Consider the following 22340-nt stretch of genomic DNA (forward strand, 5'->3'; position numbering starts at 1 on the left):
TGGCATAGTGAGCAGGGAGGCAGACAACAAGGTAAAAAAAAAAATCCTGCCTTTGTTTCATACTGCCTGGCATTGAGCACAGTGTGGTCCTAGAAACCTGGCAACTTTCAGTGACAAGATAAAGAGAATTTGGGCATCTAGGCATTTGAATGATTGATCCCTCTGGGCTCAGGTGAAGTTCATTGATGTGACCTCCAGGACTGGATTATATAACGTCGTTGTCATTTTGCAGTACTGTGGATATGGATATGTTAATGTCAGTACAAACTAGTTTAGATGAGATTGTGGTGGTATTTCCAGGATGCATATGAGTTTATTTAGCATAAATCACATGACGCTTAACATGACATAACTAACTTACTGACATGGATATTAAATGCTCTGTCATATAGGCTATGTGCTCTGTTTTCTATGAGTTGCCTAGTGTTTATGCTCTAGTTGAAGGGTTGTAAACTGTGAGCATTCTATTTACAATGTTATCCAACTTCAACTTGCTGACGACTATGCCTGTGACAGTCTAGCCATGTCTGAACTGATATAATTGTTGACAGCTTGTACAAGTATTCATTGGAGGTTATCTTTTGTAAGAGTGGGAGGGTGAGAGGCTACAGTGGACCTTATTAAGTGTGGGACAAGTCTAGTCAATTCTCTAGCTCCCCTTAAAACACTGAAAATATGCTCTAAGTAACATGTTCGTTTATGAGATTAATTCAGTTAATGACATGGGAAATCACACTGGCGTAAAGCAATATGCAGTGTTGTTTGTTGATATGCTTGTCGTTGACATTACCGTGTAATCAGAATTCAGTGTGATACTACAGTACCAGTAGTGTAGTAACCAAAAAAGTGTTAAACAAATCAAAATATATTTTATATTTGAGATTCTTCAAAGTAGCCAACCTTTGCCTTGATGACAGCTTTGCACACTCTTGTAGCCAGCCGCTGTGTGGAGCTTGCAGGGAAACAACCCACAAGAACAAGATAATCTCCCGCCACGACATTGTCTCCCTTGCCAATCGCACGATGGGGCCCACAAAACATGTGGTGTGTTAAAACTACAATCTTCTTCAATCTTAAAGTGTTACGTACCCCTTTAAAAACAGCTAGATATATTTTATGGATAAACTAGCAGGTGCACAGAAAATGTTGGTGAAAATGTTGGTGAAATCCAAGGCTCTCAAACTCAAATTCTCTCTTCTCTGAGATTCCATTGTAATGTCTGTATGTATGTCTGATCGTGACTGTTTGTCTGTCTACCCACAGCCCTCCACGATGAGCTAGCTGTACATCATGTTCTCCACAGAGAAGTCCATGCTGTCCATCAACTGTTTCAGAGACATGCAAGTGTGAGTTACAGTCAGCTCCTATCCCTAATATTTTATCACTTAAATAATTAAATAGTCAACTATTAAGCAATATTGAGACAGCATATATGCAAAGCTGTGAAAGGCTGGACCAAGCCATCATAGTGAGTGCATTCTCCTAATTATAACTCTATTACCTACTTGTTCCATCTTGCTGTAGGGCAGGCATCATCAACTAGATTCAGCCGTGGGCCAATTTTATCTTGGGCAGGTGAGCCGAAACATAATAACAAATAATTTGTAGACTGCAAATTGACCGCAAGAAGCGCCAAAAAATACAATATTTGACTGAAACATAATAATATCGAACCTTGCTTACATTTGTATACGATCACATATACACTATACAGTTCATTCGGAAAGTATTCAGACACCTTGACTTTTTCCATATTTTGTTACGTTACAGCCTTATTCTAAAATTGATTAAATCGTTTCTTCCCTCCTCATCAATCTACACATAATGACAAAGCAAAAACAGTTTTTTGGAAATGTTTGCAAATAATACAAATTTAAAAAACAGAAATATCACATTTACATAAGTATTCAGACCCTTTACTCAGTACTTTGTTGAAGCACCTCTGGCAGCGATTACAGCCTCGAGTCTTTTGGGTATAACGCTACAAGCTTGGCACACCTGTATTTGGGGAGTTTCTCCAATTCTTCTCTGCAGAACCTCTCAAGCTCTGTCAGGTTGGATGGGTAGCGTCGCTGCACAGCTATTTTCAGGTCTCTCCAGAGCCGTTAGATCGGGTTCAAGTCCGGGCTCTGGCTGGGCCACTCAAGGACATTGAGACTTGTCCCGAAGCCACTACTGCGTTGTCTTGGCTGTGTGCTTAGGGTCATTGTCCTGGTGGAAGGTGAACCTTCGCCCCAGTCTGAGGTCCTGAGCGTTCTGGAATAGGTTTTCATCAAGGATCTCTCTCTGTACTTTGCTCCGTTCATCTTTGCCTCGATCCTGACTAGTCTCCCAGTCCCTGCCGCTGAAAAACATCCCCACAGCATGATGCTGCCACCACGCTTCACCATAGGGATGGTGCCAGGTTTCCTCCAGATGTGACACTTGGAATTCAGGCCAAAGAGTTTAATCTTGGTTTCATCAGACCAGGGAATTTTGATCTCATGGTCTGAGTTCTTAAGATGCCGTTTGGCAAACTCCAAGCAGGCTATCATGTGCCTTTTACTGAGGAGTGGCTTCCGTCTGGCAACTCTACCATAAAGGCCAGATTGGTGGAGTGCTGCAGAGATGGTTGTCCTTCTGGAAGGTTCTTCCATCTCCACAGAGGAACTGTGTAGCTTTGTCAGAGTCACCATCACCACCTCAGTGACCAAGATCCTTCTCCCCTGATTGCTCAATGTTGCCAGGCGGCCAGCTCTAGGAAGAGTCATGGTGGTTCCACACTTCTTCCATTGAAGAATGATGGAGGCCACTGTGTTCTTGGGGACCAATGCTGCAGATATTTGTTGGTACCATTCCCCAGATCTGTGCCTCAACACAATCCTGGCTCGGAGCTCTACTGACAATTCCTTCAACCTCATGGCTTGGTTTCTGTTCTGACTTGCACTGTCAACTGTGGGACCTTATATAGACAGGTGTGTGCCTTTCCAAATTATGTCCAATCAATTGAATTTACCACAGGTGGACTCCATTCAAGTTGTAAAAATATCTCAAGGATGATCAATGGAAACAGGATGCACCTGAGCTCATTTTCGAGTCTCATAACAAAGGGTCTGAATACCTATGTAAATAAGGCATTTCTCTTTTTTATCTGTTATACATTTGCTAACATGTCTAAAAACCTGTTTTCATTTTGTCATTATGGGGTATTGTGTGTAGATTGATGAGGACATTTATTTATTTAACCTATTTTAGAATAAGTCTGTAATGTAACAAAATGTGGAAAAAGTCAAGGGATCTGAATACTTTCCAAATGCACTGTATATACCTATAGACAACAATACATGTGGAGGAACTTGGTGGAGTTTAGTTTGTTGGGTGGGGAGAGAGTGTGTGTGTGTGTGTGTGTGTGTGTGTGTGTGTGTGTGTGTGTGTGTGTGTGTGTGTGTGTGTGTGTGTGTGTGTGTGTGTGTGTGTGTGTGTGTGTGTGTGTGTGTGTGTGTGTGTGTGTGTGTGTGTGTGTGTGTGTGTGTGTGTGTGTGTGTGTGTGTGTGTGTGTGTGTGTGTGCGGTGTTGTCTAGTGCCTTCTCATGGTGTGACCCCTGACTCCTAGGCGGTGAAGGAGCTCCGGACGTTGGCCAGAGGCCATCATCCTGCTGAAGGCCATGATCGAGGAGGTCCGAGAGAATGTTGATGAGGAGGAGTGCGCAATCAGCACTATTTTCAACAAAGTGCAGGTGAGCTGACATAGTCATCGGCCATTTTGAAAACATTAAACTCAACTCAGGGGGTGGCAGTTAACTTAGCGGTTAAGAGCCAGTAACCGAAAGGTCTCTGGTTTGAATCCCCAAGCCAGCAAGGTGGAAAACATCTGCCATTCTGCCTTTGAGCAAGGCATTTAACCCGCAACAACAACTGCTCCCCGGGAGCTGATGACATGGACGTGGTTTAAGGCAGCCCTCCGCACCTCTCTGATTCAGAGGGGTTGTGTTAAATGTGGAAGACTGTTGTGCAATTTCCCTCGATTTCCTCAATTAATCAATGTTGTCGTAGTTTTTTTTATACATTTCCGCAAATTGTATTAAATTCTACCACAAGGTGTCACTCTTCATGTCCTATCTCGTAAAGTAGCTGAAGGTTCAATACCTTGCACAACATTACATGAGAGCAACATTTTATTGACTTATACTGGATACAGTTGTAATGCTCAAGTAGTGCTTTTCATTTACAAACTGAAAAGAAATGTATGTAAATTAGTTTTGGTTGGGAAAGTATTCATTAGAGTCCAGTTAATTTAATTTTGAGAGATTTGCAATGCAATTAAATGACCCAGATAATATTGTCCTCTTTTGAATGAAAAACTGTCAGAACGAAAACAAATGACATTCTAGACGACAAAAACAAAGAGCAGCGCAAAGGTGAGAATACATTTTTCTTCATGCTACCTTGCTTGAAAATCATGTTTATCATGTAGCTCTAATGTATAGCCTATGCTCAGAGAAACTGTTAACCTGTTATTGTTTGAATGGGCCTTCCGAACCGAGCGCACACAGATTCAGCCTCAATGGCTGTAAACTCAATTAACTCTCGAAGAAGTAAGTCTTACCACAGACAGACAATATGCATCCCAAATGCCACCACATTTGGGATGCATATTGGCCACCATTCCCTTTATAGTGAACTACTTTAAACCAGAAGTAGCGCACTATATAGGAAATAGTGTTACATTCGGGTGCACAAGACTTCCTGCTTTGAGAATTCATTAGAGTGTTCAATACCAAGAGATATTGAACACCTAATGGCTTGTGCCTAATATGCCTAATATGCCTGCCTAATATGTATCCTGTTCCACATGTATATATAGATCCTACTGGGGGATTAAGGTGTCCATGGCAGCAGACCAATATAGATTAAAGCCAAATGAATAATAATGTGTCAGGACTAGCTACATCAGGCTTGCCTGGCACCACTTTCAACCCAGTAGCAAATGAGAACAGCTGTCTCATCTGGCTGCACTCTTACCCACTCTCCAGGTAATGTCCTGTCTATGGTATGCCTGTTTATCCTGGAGTAGTGATACATGTTGCCTATTTTTACAATGTCTTATTCACCGTGCCCAACTGTATTTGTAGTCCTAATTGATGTTCCATCTTGAGCAGGTGTAATATAATCAACTCAAGCCAATGTTCTCTTCCACCTTGCTATGTAAGTAGAGTGTAGTATGATGAATAATGCCCAATCTGGTTCTATGAATCCAGAAGGGCACAAACCAAAACATTAAATGGAATACTAGCAACTATGAATACAGTCTTTAAGCAAATTTATTTGACTTTGATATCTGTTATCCAGCGACTAAAGAAGATTGACTAACTGCCACACAGACTGAGACTAGCTCAGAATAGCAGTATTAAGTCCCTCCCTCCGGTCATCTTGCCTCCTCAACTGATGTTTGCTCATGTCACATCCCAAATATACACCCCATGTGTCTTCTTCTATGTTTCTGGTTTAGATCAACACAGAGTATCGGTCCGAGTTTGCTTATTGCCTTGAGTCTCTGTTACTGCTGGGCCAAAGACGCTCTGTGTCCATTGCTGGGAGTGTCGGGATTGAGTTTGGGCAATGCCAGCGGACTGTGAGTCATATTTCACCCCTACCATATGGAAATTGTGCAGACCTACACGCTCAAGGGGAAAATGTAATCAGCATGTTATTGATGTTCCCAATGAGTGAAACCTCAACATTCAAGACAGTATGCTTATACATTCCAAATATGCTCATCATGTTCTGAAATAGCCAGCGTAATATGAGGACACCCCTACCTGTTGTGTAAAATGTTATGTCAAGATATTTATTTATTGTGTAAATGTCCTTCTGTCTCCTCAGCCTGCAGTCATCCCTGTCCCTGCCACTCCCCTCCCATCAGTGACATGTCCCTGGGTTCATCCGTGGTGCCGAAGCCCACCGCTATATCATCACCAAGGTCCTCCTGGTAAAGGTTGGGGAGACCCCATTTACTGAGCACTGTCGCAACTATGAGAACAGCTACAGGGTGAGTGAGCTTCTACAACATTTTAAAGTTACTGTACAACTCTGATACCCATTGTTACAACATTACTGAGGGCTTTCACAGCCAATCAGTGTTTTTGTATGTGTATTTGAAATGTGTCATGAAAAGATCTGACGTTCAGAGGTGCCTGGTTTATTGATTTCTATGAAGGCACTACCCTGACTCCTCTACGGTCCTGTAGCCCCCCCCCCCCAAAAAAAAACCTTCCTGTGTTTTCCTTAGACGCTGCAGACATCCATTCAGCAGCTGAAGGACCAGGTGCAGGAGACCCACAGGGATCTCCCTCATCAAGACAGACACCGTGGAAGACATCCTAGATACCTCCGTACAGCCATATCTCCCACAAGTACTCTGCAGTGGAACTCATGAGGGCTGTTTGAGGAGGTGGGAATCACCAAAGCAATGAGGATTCTGAAAAAGTATTGACAACACTGTTTATAAATGTAACCCAGCTCTCCTTTTAAGGCTCATCTCCATCTTGTTATCCTTCCCCTAAGTCTGGGAGGATATCTTTCAGAGGGTTGCAAATGAACAGAACATCTATGAAGGTAAAAGGGGTTTTCTTATTCTGTTAGATGTGAGATAGATATGAAGTTGGTGTTTTATATACTGCATGTGTCCATTCTGTTTTCTGCCCAGCTTCATGATCTGACGCAGCTAAAGAAGAGAACAGATACCTGACCACCATCGCCAGGCAAATCGTCCCCTACATCCGATCCATCGCCAAGGTGAAGGAACGCCTTGAACCCAGGTACTGGAACCAAGCCACTGTAACTACTGTACATATCACAAACTACAACATTATTTTGACTAACAAGTTACTCTGGCAAATGTACAATTTGAAATGTTTGTTTCTATCATGGTGACCGTGTAAGACAAGGTGTTCCATGAAGTATTCTCTATTCAATGTTCCCACAGACTGAAAGAGCCTAAGGAGCTGAAAGATTACCGTACAGAGGACATGCTGAAGACCTCACTATGGCCACAGATACTAAACAAACCATTTTAACACAGATGTAAGCTAGCTAGATTACTTAATAACTTGAAGAATTGATCATTGATTTGAGTGAGAACTAACTTCTTTGTTAAACCTCAACCTTCATGCTCAACAGAAATGACCTGACCTGTACCAGATGATAACCACACTCTCAGCAACCTCTGACGATGCTGCCCTCAAGAACAAGAATCTACTGGCCAGGGAAGCAGAAGAACACAGAGATTTGGAAGATGTCTCCCTAAGCAACTGGATGGGGTCATGAGACTTCAATGTGCTCACCCATAACTTATGTAAATTATATTGAATATAACATTTACATGTTTCTAACATTACCCATATTAGAACTACAGTAGCAAACCCATGAAATAAAACAATGAAAGGAAGACAATTTTCTTAGGATAAATTTTATTTTATTTCACAGGACACTGTTGTTCAATCAATTCAGAACATTTCAGTCAAGCGAATAAAAGTAATCAGCCAAGAGAGAGATAAGTATTCTCTCTGCATGATACATTTACATTACCTGTAATAAACTGTAGTATTGTTATACTGTAGTGCAACAACTGGCTTTTTCCATGTTCAGCTCAGCTGGATCATGCTTGGAGCAGTAAACAGTTGTATGTCTGCAGCCAACAATGTGCTCTTATATTATTGAATCTATAGATAATCTTCTCATCTTTATTCATCTAATACACAGTGCTCTTGACTGTCCTCATTTCAGAAACTCTAACACACACACTTGTCTTGTGCAACATACAGTTAGAGAGCTCGACTCTTCTAATTTCAGGAATTCTCTTTCAATCACACACTCTCCATACAGTCTGGGCATACAGAGGGCAGAGGCAACCTTTCACCTGAGACAAGCGGTAGTTCAGGAGGAAGCAATGCTGGGTTGAGCTTATCGCAAAGGAGACGACCTTTCCTCTGAACCCCTTAGCCATAGGAATGCATCTATTGGTTGGTTTCAATACAAATAAATTACAGGTGGTGATGATCAAGTGGTGGTTGAAAGAGAGACAGTCTTTGAGTGCATTTTAAAGATGACTGTACCATGTGGGTGCCCCTATAGTTAAAACCTTATGGAAGAAACAACACCCCTGATTCATAGTCTATATACCCAGGAACAATGTTCAGACTTACAGCAGACTGGAATAGAACAGTGAATGGATTGTCAGTGTTCAATATGTTTTCATAATTTACAAAGTAGACATTTCTGACTTGATACGCTGTACCAATTGGAAGAATCAGAGAACCAGGCTGCAACTTGCCCAGGTTGTCAAATTAGCAAAATATTAGTGATTGTACAGCCTTTTGATCCTGAGTGGACATGGGATGTGAATTTAAAATAAATCATTATTTTGTGTAAGGATAAATCAATATAGAAAGTCCGGGCTGATAACTAAAACCAGTATTTTTTTCTTCATAGCATACATTATTTTAATAACTTTGACATTCATCAAAAGGCCTTTTTCTTATAATTTATGAAAGAGCGAATTAACCATTTTGCAAGGGACCCCATTTCCGTAACTTTCGGGCATTTTTGTAAATGTATAACAAAGTCACTCAGAAATAAATGTTTCTTACTGGGACAGAACACACACACATATATATATATATATACACACACACACAAACGTATGTGGACACCTCTTCAAATTAGTGTATTCAGCCACACCCATTGCTGACAGTTTTTTTTAAATCGAGCACACCGCCATGCAATCTCCATAGACAAACATTGGCAGTAGAATGGCCTTACTGAAGAGCTCAGTGACTTTCAATGTGGCACCATCATAGGATGCCACCTTTACAACAAGTCAGTTCATAAAATGTCTGCCCCGCTAGAGGTACCCCGGTCAAAAATAAGTGCGGTTATTGTGAAGTGGAAATGTCTAGGAGCAACAATGGCTCAACCGCGACGTGGTAGGCCACACAAGCTCACAGAACAGGACCGCTGAGTACTGAACATTTTTTTAAATACATTTTTAAAAAATGGCCTGTTTCTCGGGTTGCAACACTCACTACCGAGTACCAAACTGCCTCTGGAAGCAACGTCAGCACAATAACTGTTCGTCGGGAGCTTCATGAAATGGGTTTCAATGGCTGAGTAGCCGCAGACAAGCCTAAGACCACCATGCGCAATGCCAAGTGACGGCTGGAGTGGTGTAAAGCTCGCCGCCATTGGAGCAGTGGAAATGCATTCTCTGGAGTGATGAACCATGCTTCACCATCTGGCAGTCCGACATCCAAATCTGGGTTTGGCGAATGCCAGGAAACTGTAAAGTTTGGTGGAGGAGGAATAATGGTTCGGGCAAGTCCCCTTTCCCCTGAAGGGAAATCTTAACGCTACAGCATACAGTACAATGACATCCTAGACGATTCTGTACTTTGTGGCAACAGTTTGGGGAAGGCCCTTTCCTGTTTCAGAATGACAACACCCCCATGCACAAAGCGAGGTCCATATAGAAGTGGTTTGTGGTGATCAGTATGCAAGAACTTGACTGGCCTGCAGAGCCCTGACCTCAACCCCATCGAACACGTTTGGGATGAATTGGAACGCCGACTGCAATCCAGGCTTAATAGCCCAACCTCACTAATGCTTGTGGCTGAATGGAAGCAAATCCCCACAGCAATGTTCCAGCATCTAGTGGAAAGCCTTCCCCAGAAGAGTGGAGGCTGTTATAGCAGCAAAGGGGAGACCAACTCCATATTAATGCTCATGATTTTGAATGAGATGTTCGACAAGCAGGTGTCCACATACTTTTGGTCATGTAATGCATGTATGAGGGCTGATAAATGTAGCATCCAGGGCTCTACATAAAAAATGTATGGGTAAAACTGGTGCTCCAAACTTTAAAACATTAAGTGCACAACCTGAAATCTTAGAAATGTCCTTGTCCCAGAATGACCCAGCGACAATACGATTCCAATGGAGTTTCCCCATCTCAAAAGTATCTCTGATATGGGTCAGATTTTTTAAACTGTTTGTATTAGAACCAAGCCATTTTTGCTGTAGTAAAGGTGCAAGCATGACGCTAACAAATCTGCACCCAGGAAACAGCGGTACAGCGAAGCCTTATCATGACAACAGATTGTTATAAAAATTGAATTTTTTCCCCCGTACTGGTACTCCCAAATTAAAACTGCAGTTCGCACAGCAAAATATTTTGTTGCATATTCAACCAAATTGGGTCACACTTTAGAACCCTGTGTGCATCCCTAATATTGTGTAAAACCATTCTGATGTCAACGCTGAGGCCTAATAATGATGACTCTGTGATATGACAGACAAACAAGGAATAGCAGAAACTCAACCAGGCTCATTACAGCACTTCTGACTCAGTAACCAAAGCTAAAATCAATTCAGCAGCCACTTAAGGCCAGGCACCACAGGCTAAAGTGTTGCACAAACCTAGCAATTTAGAGTTTGGGGGGGGGGGGGGGGGGGGGTATTTCTCAATGAATTTTTGGATTTTCAAAAAGTAAAAAATATCCAAAGGTTTATAAAAAATATTCTTGTTAGTTTATCATACTAACGTCATCAAAATGTCATGAACTGTAACCACTTTTAAATGGACATACATCCATAATTTGAACGCTCACTACATTGAAATCACACATCGCTTAAAAGTCAATTTCTTAGAGAATGTTACTTTGAAGATATGGTGATTGGGTGTAAATGGGTGTTTGGTAGTCTTAATTCAGTCCTCGTCTTACTGCCATTTCCTGAAAAATCACACTCTTCCCAAACGCCAACTTATTTTCTGTGGTTATCTTTAGATGTATTCTCCAGACTTATACATAGGGAATTGTTGATATGTTTATGACACAATCAGATATGTGAAAGTTCGGTCCTAGAGTGTCTTAACAAAATAAAACCAAAATATTTAGGTTGATTTTTACTTCATCCAGTGTCCAGAAAAATTGGTTTGTGTTATATGCAAATATTTAATGGTATAACCTAATTTGCATATTTTTATACAATGTTTCAGAAAAAGACAAAAATATTATATTGTGTCCACATTCAACTGGTAAAAGTTGATTGTAATATGATTAAGTGTGGGGGGGGGGGGGGGAAATACCCTATTAGGGTGTAGTGTCTGGCCTTAAGATACTCAACTCCTCTCTAAGGAAAAAAACAGAAAAGGGAGCCTTCTTCAGAACATTGGAGATTAAAGAAAAATACAAACTCATGTCTATAGTAGTCAATTTAACCAAACAAGAGAGAACAGAGGTGGTTGAATATATGGGGGGGGTGTGGTTTCTTTTTGAGTGAGTCTACCCAGGCCTTGGGGGTGGTATGGGGATGGGAGCCCTTCACAACACTCATAGGTGTCAGTCTCTGTGAGCTCTAAGCACCCCAGGGCGGGCAACCACAGGGGCTAATCCACAGTACGCTGACCAGGGCTGCCCCTCACAGTGCCTGTCTGTCTGCCTGCCATTTTCATACATCCAGGACTCCATCTCTCACACCTAGGAGCTGTTGATGCGGATGCCTGAAATAAACGGCAGGCCGGTGCCCACCTTCTTTTTGTACTCCAGGTAGTCCTCTGCAAAGAAATGGATGAGAGAAAGCTCCTCCTCCTCGATCCGTTCACGGAAGAAGCGCCAGCTTGCCATGGTATAGCCCGCGATGCAGACAGGGTTGCACAGCATCACCTGGAACATTGGACATAGAAAAGTGAAATCAGCGTAGTGGGCTTGACTGGAACATGTTTAAGAAACAAACATGTCTGGATTCTTAAAAGGGAACAGAGTTTAGCTTGTGTATTAGCCTGCATGCTAATATTGCTGTGACAAGGGTTGCAATAGTCTGGTAACTTTCCCAAGACTGCAAGAATTTCCAGAAATCACAGTTGGAGGATTCCGGATTTTCTATTTCCAGGAATATTTCTACCGAGATTTCTGAAAAATCTGGACATTTTGGGAACATCTCCAGAATTTTGCAAACCGTGCCTTGCCATTCAAGAGTTTCCTTAGCTATTGACAGAATAGGCTGGTACCTGTGTGCCAATGCTCCAGTAGAACCATCCCACGTAGGAGGGGTGTCTGAAGAAGGCGTAGACCCCATCCGTGACCAGCACGTGGCTCTGAGCCTTCTCGTTCTGGACGATGTGGTTGAAGTTGGAGCCGGCCGTCAGCATGGCAGACTTACGCAGGAAGTCCCCACACAGCACCATCACCAGGCCCACCAGGCTGAGCCAGCTCAGCTGCTTCAGCTCTGAGACATAAAATGTACAGCCTATTAAGACACTTAACTCCTACTGTGACAACATGTCATGCCCATTTCAACTGAGACATTGAAAAGTTATTTGCTGCGTTCCAGGCTGACTGAAACGCAGAAGCCTGCCCGACTGCAATTGATGACGTGCCACACAATCATTGGTTGATGCAATGCAACGCAAGCAATGTTGTCGGGCTGGAACACGGCCATTGAGCCCAAGTGTGGTATGGAGGACAGACCTGGGACAGTGAGCTTCTCTATGGTGAACTCCACCCATGAGGACACAGCAGCCACGGTGTACTCCACACTGTGGTTGAGAAGGAATGAGTCCAGAGACAGGCTGCGGGGGTTAATGATGGCTGTCACCAGGTACTCGGAGTAGTGGAAGAAAGACAAGGAGCACATGTACCTGCAAAAATATGCATTGACTGAGAACTATGCATAACAGGTACCGAACTAACAACGGTAGTATTGTGTGTGTACTGTGTGTACTGTGTGTGTGTATATATGTACATGAGAGAGAGAAAAAGAGGCAGCGTCCGAGAGGATCAAAACCCTAATGTATCATGGGTAAATTGACTGACTGATCTACAAATAATAATAAGTTGTTATTTATGATACAAGGTTCTTTGTAGATCTGTCAGTCGGCAGTCACCTGTAATATTGAACAAACCCAGAGAGCGTGTGTGAGAGAGCATGTACAAAGGTTTATTCATTACGGAAACCGTTTAAGAACCAAACAGAGCAAAACTAGAGTTTTTATTGGACAAACACAGGTAAGTACTTTCCCGTTTCGTTCTGTTTAAGAAACTTTTTGCAAGAAGTTGTTGGATGCTTACCAGCCAAAGTGTGTCCATGTGGTTTGGGAAAAGCTTATGATCAAGCCACACCCAAAAGTAAAGCCAAGGAAGCAGGCTCGCACAGCAACCTGGGAGAAAGAAGAGTATGCATAGGAAACATTTCTACCTTCAATTTGTTAAAATTATCTAGTTATCTAACTATACAAGTAGAAAGTTGGCTCCAAATCAATAGTTAACACAATAACATGCTCTTAGGGATAGCATATCTGTCTAACTTCAATAGTGTTATCTAATTTACAGTTTAGGGCTCTATCTTTAGCCAATCAAGCTGACAGCTGTCTCAATCCAATTCAGATAATAGGATTAGCTAGCTAGCACAACATATTGTCAGGAAGAAGAGGGGCAATGAAAATATACCAATACTTTAGATAGCTAAACGCCTAGCCATATGGCTGCCGTTTTGGCTAATGGGCAAATAAAATAGAAATCAAGATGGCTAGCTATCTAAGGAGCTTAGTTAACGTTATAGCTATCCATCTTCTTTCAGACGTTAGTTAGCTTGCTTACCTTATATAGAGGTCCCTTGTATATGATAAGCAAGAAGCCATTGATAACAGCGATGTACACAGCAATAGCTATTTTCCCCCTCACTCCAGTGAGATAGTCGAATACCCAGTCAAGATGTCCAGCGAATGTTCTAATAAGGGGAATTATAACAACACCCAGTCCTAAAAGCAAGCTTATAATACTTATTTTCCCCTCTAAAACCAACTTGCCTGCCATGATGAAGTACCGTTACTCCCTATGGGCTCTCGCGAGACTTCCACAATTACAAAATTTACTCACTAATCGTGGCTGCGTTCCAGGTGGTCACGCTGTGCAGATACATATAATCACTTCATCATCACACACACTCAGCAGGAATCACATCAATATGGCAGCAATCTTCTGAGCACACCTGAGAAGATTGCTTTATTCTATTTATGTTGTTCCTGACACGTTAAACACTTCTCCAGGCGTTGTGAAATGTGATCAACTTCGCAGCGCGACTCTAATAAAGACTACCTACCTGGAACGCCTATATACGTGACGTAAAGAGGACCTTTTACTATTTATTGGCTGTAGATGGCGCTTTAAAGCCATATAATCAAAGTTTACTTCTTGAAGGACAGCAAGAAATGTTTGACCAGACATCACTTTTGCAACCGTTTAGCAGAGCACATAGACCAGAGCAATGACTGCATATGAAAGGACAAAGTCCTTGATCACGTGACACCATTCGTTCATATGTGAAGAATCAATAGCGCCACAGAGTTTCTAAACCCAGAGGCACATCATTTATTTTTTATTTATTTCACCTTTATTTAAACAGGTAGGCAAGTTGAGAACAAGTTCTCATTTACAATTGCGACCTGGCCAAGATAAAGCAAAGCAGTTTGACACATACAACAACACAGAGTTACACATGGAGTAAAACAAACATAGTCAATAATACAGTAGAAAAATAAGTCTATATACAATGTGAGCAAATGAGGTGAGATAAGGGAGGTAAAGGCCAAAAAAAGGCCATGGTGGCGAAGTAAATACAATATAGCAAGTAAAACACTGGAATGGTAGATTTGCAGTGGAAGAATGTGCAAAGAAAAATAGAAATAATGAGATGCAAAGGAGCAAAATAAATAAATAAATACAGTAGAGGAAGACGTAGTTGTTTGGGCTAAATTATAGATGGGATATGTACAGGTGCAGTAATCTGTGAGCTGCTCTGACAGCTGGTGCTTAAAGCTAGTGAGGGAGATAAGTGTTTCCAGTTTCAGAGATTTTTGTAGTTCATTCCAGTCATTGGCAGCAGAGAACTGGAAGGAGAGGCGGCCAAAGGAGGAAGTGGCTTTGGGGGTGACCAGAGAGATATACCTGCTGGAGCGCGTGCTACAGGTGGGTGCTGCTATGGTGACCAGCGAGCTGAGATAAGGGGGGATTTTACCTAGCAGGGTCTTGTAGATGACCTGGAGCCAGTGGGTTTGGCGACGAGTATGAAGCGAGGGCCAACCAACGAGAGCGTACAGGTCGCAGTGGTGGGTAGTATATGGGGCTTTGGTGACAAAATGGATGGCACTGTGATAGACTGCATCCAATATATTGAGTAGGGTATTGGAGGCTATTTTGTAAATGACATCGCCGAAGTCGAGGATCGGTAGGATGGTCAGTTTTACGAGGGTATGTTTGGCAGCATGAGTGAAGGATGTTGGTTGCGAAATAGGAAGCCAATTCTAGATTTAACTTTGGATTGGAGATGTTTGATGTGAGTCTGGAAGGAGAGTTTACAGTCTAACCAGACACTTAGAATATGTGGACAACTACAAATACCTAAGTCAGAACCGTCCAGAGTAGTGATGCTGGACGGGCGGGCAGGTGCAGGCAGCGATCGGTTGAATAGCATGCATTTAGTTTTAATTGTATTTAAGAGCAGTTGGAGGCCACGGAAGGAAAGTTGTATGGCATTGAAGCTCGTCTGGAGGGTTGTTAACACAGTGTCCAAAGAAGGGCCAGAAGTATACAGAATGGTGTCGTCTGCGTAGAGGTGGATCAGAGACTCACCAGCAGCAAGAGCGACATCATTGATGTATACAGAGAAGAGAGTCAGCCCAAGAATTGAACCCTGTGGCACCCCCACAGAGACTGCCAGAGGCCCGGACAACAGGCCCTCCGATTTGACACACTGAACTCTATCAGAGAAGTAGTTGGTGAACCAGGCGAGGCAATCATTTGTGAAACCAAGGCTATCGAGTCTGCCGATGAGGATGTGGTGATTGACAGAGTTGAAAGCCTTGGCCAGGTCAATGAATACGGCTGCACAGTATTCTTTCTTATCGATGGCGGTTAAGATATCGTTGACGTTGAGTGTGGTTGAGGTGCACCCATGACCAGCTCTGAAACCAGATTGCATAGCGGAGAAGGTGCGGTGCGATTCGAAATGGTCGGTAATCTGTTTGTTGACTTGGCTTTCGAAGACCTTAGAAAGGCAGGGTAAGATAGATTTGGTCTGTAGCAGTTTGGATCAAGAGTGTCCCCCCCCTTTGAAGAGGGGGATGACCGCAGCTGCTTTCCAATCTTTAGGAATCTCAGACGACACGAAAGAGAGGTTGAACAGGCTAGTAATAGGGGTTGCAACAATTTCGGCAGATAGTTTTAGAAAGAAAGGGTCCAGATTGTCTAGCCCGGCTGATTTGTAGGGGTCCAGATTTTGCAGCTCTTTCAGAACATCCGCTGACTGGATTTGGGAGAAAGAGAAATGGGGAAGGCTTGGGCGAGTTGCTGTGGGGGGTGCAGTGCTGTTGACCGGGGTAGGGGTAGCCAGGTGGAAAGCATGGCCAGCCGTAGAAAAATGCTTATTGAAATTCTCAATTATAGTGGATTTATCGGGGGTGACAGTGTTTCCCATCGTCAGTGCAGTGGGCAGCTGGGAGGAGGTGTTCTTAGGTGTTCCATGGACTTTACAGTGTCCCAGAACTTTTTTGAGTTCGTGTTGCAGGAAGCAAATTTCTGCTTGAAAAAGCTATCCTTGGCTTTTCTAACTGCCTGTGTATATTGGTTTCTAAGTTCCCTGAAAAGTTGCATATCACGGGGGCTGTTCGATGCTAATGCAGAACGCCATAGGATGTTTTTGTGTTGGTTAAGGGCAGTCAGGTCTGGAGAGAACCAAGGGCTATATCTGTTCCTGGTTCTACATTTTTTGGATGGGGCATGCTTATTTAAGATGGTGAGGAAGGCATTTAAAAAAAATAACCAGGCATCCTCTACTGACGGGATGAGGTCAATATCCTTCCAGGATACCCGGGCCAGGTCGATTAGAAAGGCCTGCTCGCTGAAGTGTTTCAGAGAGCGTTTGACAGTGATGAGTGGAGGTCGTTTGACCGCTGACCCATTACGGATGCAGGCAATGAGGCAGTGATCGCTGAGTTCTTGGTTGAAAACAGCAGAGGTGTATTTAGAGGGCAAGTTGTTTAGGATGATATCTATGAGGGTGCCCGTGTTTACTGGTAGGTTCATTGATAATTTGTGTGAGATTGAGGGTATCAAGCTTAGATTGTAGGATGGCTGGGGTGGTAAGCATGTCCCAGTTTAGGTCACCTAGCAGCACGAGCTCTGAAGATAGATGAGGGGCAATCAGTTTACATATGGTGTCCAGAGCACAGCTGGGGGCAGAGGTTGGTCTATAGCAGGCGGCCTATAGCAGGCGGCAACGGTGAGAGACTTGTTTTTAGAGAGGTGGATTTTTAAAAGTAGAAGTTCAAATTGTTTGGGTACAGACCTGGATAGTAGGACAGAACTCTGCAGGCTATCTCTGCAGTAGATTGCAACACCACCCCCTTTGATCGTTCTATCTTGTCTGAAAATGTTGTAGTTAGGGATGGAGATTTCAGAGTTTTTGGTGGTCTTCCTAAGCAAGGATTCAGACACGGCTAGGACATCTGGGTAGGCAGAGTGTGCTAAAGCAGTGAATAAAACAAACTTAGGGAGGAGGAATAGGAGTGGAGTTAGGCACTGCAGGGCCTGGATTCACCTCTACATCACCAGAGGAACAGAGGAGGAGTAGGACAAGGGTACGGCTAAAAGCTATGAGAATTGGTCCTCTAGGACGTCTGGAACAGAGAGTAAAAGAGCAGGTTTCTGGGGGCGATAAAATAGCTTCAAGGTATAATGTACAGACAAAGGTATGGTAGGATGTGAATACAGTGGAAGTAAACCTAGGTATTGAGTGATGATGAGAGAGATATTGTCTCTGGAAACATCATTGAAACCAGGTGATGTCATCGCATGTGTGGGTGGTGGAACTGAAAGGTTGGATAAGGTATAATGAGCAGGGTTAGAGGCTCTACAGTGAAATAAGCCAATAAACACCAACCAGAACAGCAATGGACAAGGCATATTGACATTAAGGAGAGGCATGCTTAGCCGAGTGGTCATAAGGGTCCAGGGAGTAGTGAGGTTGGTTGGGGTCACGGCGATTCAGACAGCTAGCCGGGCCATGGGTAGCAAGCTGGCAGAGGATGGAGGTCTGTTTTTAGCCACCTCGTGTGTTTCCGTCGGTAGATTAGTGGGGTTCCGTGTGGTAGAGGGGACCAATCCAATTGGCAAAATAGATATAGTTATAGTGACCCAAGAAAATTGTCCGATAGACCTATTCAGATAGCAGCCGATAAGACAGCTAACGATTAGCGGTCTGCAGATGGGCGTTCAGGTTACGTCGCGACGGAGGGGCCAGTTGGATAACTCCCTCGGGCAGATAACGTCGGTAGTCCAGTCGTGAAGGCCCAGTGGGGCTCCGTATCGGCAGTAAAACGGTTCCGGATAGGTGATTGTAGCCCAGGAGTGGCTGATGGAACTCTTCAGCTGGCTAGCTCCGGAATAATTAATGTTTGCTCTGGGACTGACGTAAGCCAATAGTCACTCGGATAGCAGCTAGCTAGCTGCAAGATCCAGGTGTAAATGTCCAGAGCTTGCGGTAGAAATCTGGGTATATGGAGAGAAAAATAGGTCCGGTATGCTCTGGTCTGAGTCGGGTTGTACAAAACTGCCGATAGCTTTTCGAGCTAAAGGATAGCTGATGACCGCCAACCGTGGTTAGCTAAATACTAACGTTAGCCAGTGGACTGGCTAGCTTCTGGCTAGCTTCTGGCTAGCTTAGAAAGACTTTCGGGAACGCTTGCGAAGCAGACCAAGCAAAACAGACCGGGGGTTTGAGAAGTAAATGACCCTATGAGAGAAGTGAAAAATTACTCCTTATTTGTTAGTTTTCTAAAAGTACAACCTACATTAAAGCCAATGTCTTAAGTAGTTTAACATGTTATTATTCCAACCTCGTGAAAGTGACAAACTGCCACATTAATTTTTTATCAAAAAAGAGGAGTGTCTTTGATTTGACAGCACGTACATCTGCAGTTCGCCTCGAGATGCCTACATATTCTAACCTAAAATGAAGACCAAAAAGCACTTTTTTTAAATTAATTTTTACGATATTGCTAATTTTGACTTTGTGGCAACTAGTGGAAAACCGTTAACCCCAATGATGACTGATGGGGCGCTGTATTCAAATCAAATCAAATTGTATTGGTCACATACACATGTTTAGCAGATTTTATTGCAGGTGTAGCGAAATGCTTGTGTTTCTAGCTCCAACAGTGCAGTAATATCTAACAACTGATATCTAACAATTTCACAACAATACACACACACGTAAAGTAAGGAATATATATGTTTGTTAACCTTTATTTAACTAGGCAAGTCAATTAAGAACAAATTGTTATTCACAATGACGGCCTACCCCGGCGATACTGGGCCAAATGTGTGCTCCCCTATGGAACTCCCAATCACGCCTCTTGCACTGAGATGCAGTGCCTTAGACCGCTGCGCCACTCGGGAGCCCAGATGAGCAATGTCGGAGCAGCATAGACTAAAATACAGTAGAATAGAATACAGTATATACATATGAGATGAGTAATGCTTGTTCTACACTGAACAAACATGTAAACGCAACATAAAGTGTTGGTCCCATGTTTTTTGAGCTGAAATAAAAGATCACAGAAATGTTTCATACACGCAAAAAGCTTATTTCTCTCAAATGTTGTGCACACATTTGTTTACATCTCTGTTAGTGAGCATTTCTGCTTTGCCTAGATAATCCATCCACCTGACAGCTGGTGCATAATAAGAAGCTGATTAACAGCATGATCATTGCACAGGTACACCTAGCGCTGGGGACAATTAAAAAAAGCCCACTCTAAAATGTTCAGTTTTGTCACACAACGCCACAGATGTCTTAAGTCTGGAGGGAGCATGCAAGTGGCATGGACCACAGCTGTTGCTAGATAATTTAATGTTAATTTCTCTACCATAAGCCACCTCTGTCATTTTAGAGAATTTGTCAGTACGTCCAACCGGCCTCCCACAACCGCAGACCACGTGTATGGCGTCATGTTGGCAAACATTTAGCTGATGTCAAAGTTGTGAACAGAGTGCCCCATGGTGGGGTTATGGTATGGGCAGGCATAATCTAAAAAACAACGAACACAATTGCATTTTATCGATGGCAATTTGAATGTAGATTCCGTGACGAGTTCCTGAGGCATACTTACCAGACATGTCACCCATTGAGCATGTTTAGGATGCTCTCATAGTATACGACACCGTGTTCCAGTTTCTGGCAAAATCCAGCAACTTCGCACAGCCATTAAAGAAGAGTGGGGCAACATTCCACAATCAACTGCCTGATCAACTCTATGCGAATATGTCTCGCGTTGTATGAGGCAAATGGTGGTCAGACCAGATACTGACTGGTTTTCTAATCCGCGCCCCTACCTTTTTTTTTTTTAAGGTATCTGTGACCAACAGATGCATATCTGTATTCCCAGTCATGTGAAATTCATAGATTAGGGCCTAATGAATGTATTTCAGTTGACTGATTTCCTTATATGAACTGTAGCTCAGTAAAATCTTTGACATTTTTGCATGTTATGCTTATATTTTTGTTAGGTTTATATTTGCACCTCAGGAGACAGTTGTATGATATTTTCTGTTTAACACAACGCAATCACACAACCGCGACTTGACGCAGCTGTAGCTTGGAAACATCAAGTGTACTCTGGGAACTGTAGTGCTCTTAATTCAGCAAATCACAAAGGTGTTTTTGATTTTGTTTCATTTTTTTGTTGAAAACTGAATCAAAAAGACAACAGTTTATTAGACTTTGGTATAGGCTACAGTAGATTCTGACTCGAGTCCCCTTCCCAGTGCCTCATGTTTGTTTTTTAGATAATACATTCCCTTATTGTGAAACTAAAGCATGTAGAAAATGTATAGTGCAAGATCGTAATGTTGCTGTATCTGGTGTGCGCTCAACATCCTGACCTGTCCCCACTGAGTTAATCCTGCCTTTTAAGTGCACTGAAGTGCGTCAGTAGATACATGTACATGGATGAAATGTTGCTTTTAATTTGCACTCAACTGGTTTGAGATGTTTCCTCTACCTTCCAATAAAAGCTCTCAAATACCATTTAGTCTATTTTATAGGGGTGGAGGAGTTTGGTATGGAAAGTCAATGCTGTCTTAAGGCTTCTTCGGTATGTTTCAGTTTGGTTGGCGCCTAGCCAAACTCGGCTAGTCGAATGAGTGTGCTCTCACTCCCTTAAAAGCAACAATAGTACTGTTTGTCAATTTTGAGATGCCGTAGCCAGTCTCACAATAGCCCGAACTAATCTAAGATAACTCAGGAAATCTGTCATTAATTCTGACGTTTTTGCCGAAGAGATCTTAGTCCTGCAATTCTACATCTAACTAAGATGTTTGGTACAGTATTTTTCAATGAAAAACTGTGCATGAAAACGAGTCGTCTCTCGTTGAATGACAACAAAGATTTTATTGAAGAACCCCTACTGTTGACCAATCGCCGACGAAGGGACATGGACTTCGGCTCCGAACTTTGGCTTGCTTCTACGATTTTTTGTTGTTGTATCCAAACAGCCGAAAAACACACTCACTAAAGTCCAAAACTAACAAAAACATCACAAAATGTAGTCACAAAATGCAAAATGCAATATATTTACAAACTCTGCTGAACTGTTTCAGCTATTAAGCATGGGGACGCCTTTAGTCTGCCTTGCAAGATTGTCTGGACTATTAATACACATATAATTGTATTATTCAAAGGATGTTACATTCCTAGGCAATCTGGGCAGCAAAGTTATACAATAGCCTTACTTTTTGAGTCAGATGAGCATGAGTTGATTGGAATGTTTGAATACAGCTCATGCAAACAAAAACAGTAGACAGTAAAAACAGTATTACAAAATGTAAAAACAATACTCTAGATCTCGAGGGCCACTGTACATACTAGTGACAACTGCTAACCAGAATAGTATTGTCCTCACTAAAGGGCCTTTGAGAGGAAGCCACAGTGTGTCCTCAAGGTGAAGAGGTGTTGAAGAGGCCCCCCAGGGGAGAAGTCTTCACAGGCGAACATGATGACGTCGCTTGGTTTTCGTAGTAACAGGAACTGCAAGAAGTCGGCCATCATGGCGTGGAAATCTGGGTGCTGGTGTAGAGAAATACTTAATGTCACCTTTCTGTTCAGGAAATTGGAGTGCATCCGCAAGTCCTAACACACCAGACGCTTCTTCTCAAACACTGTCTTATCGTCCCTCACCTCTGACACACATACACCCAAACATGTAAATAGGGGAAGACTCCTAATTCTGTGTGTGATGTCCTCTTACCCAT

General features: G+C 42.7%; 1 protein-coding gene and 1 pseudogene across 1 annotated transcript; one reads left to right on the forward strand and one right to left on the reverse strand.

The window, feature by feature from the left end:
* The first annotated feature begins 1290 nt into the window (after nt 1-1290).
* LOC139541853 (RING finger protein 207-like) lies at nt 1291-7929 on the forward strand (annotated as a pseudogene).
* LOC139542690 (protein-S-isoprenylcysteine O-methyltransferase-like) lies at nt 7432-14060 on the reverse strand. Its single transcript, XM_071348442.1, has 5 exons — nt 13632-14060; nt 13104-13192; nt 12504-12673; nt 12044-12261; nt 7432-11699 (listed from the first exon to the last, which is right to left on the reverse strand). The coding sequence occupies exons 1-5, from the start codon at nt 13845-13847 to the stop codon at nt 11514-11516; spliced, it is 879 nt and encodes a 292-aa protein (XP_071204543.1). The 5' UTR covers nt 13848-14060; the 3' UTR covers nt 7432-11513.
* Nucleotides 14061-22340: the final 8280 nt, after the last annotated feature.

This window comes from Salvelinus alpinus, chromosome 17 (genome assembly GCF_045679555.1).
Source record: "Salvelinus alpinus chromosome 17, SLU_Salpinus.1, whole genome shotgun sequence".
Lineage (NCBI taxonomy): Eukaryota > Metazoa > Chordata > Actinopteri > Salmoniformes > Salmonidae > Salvelinus > Salvelinus alpinus.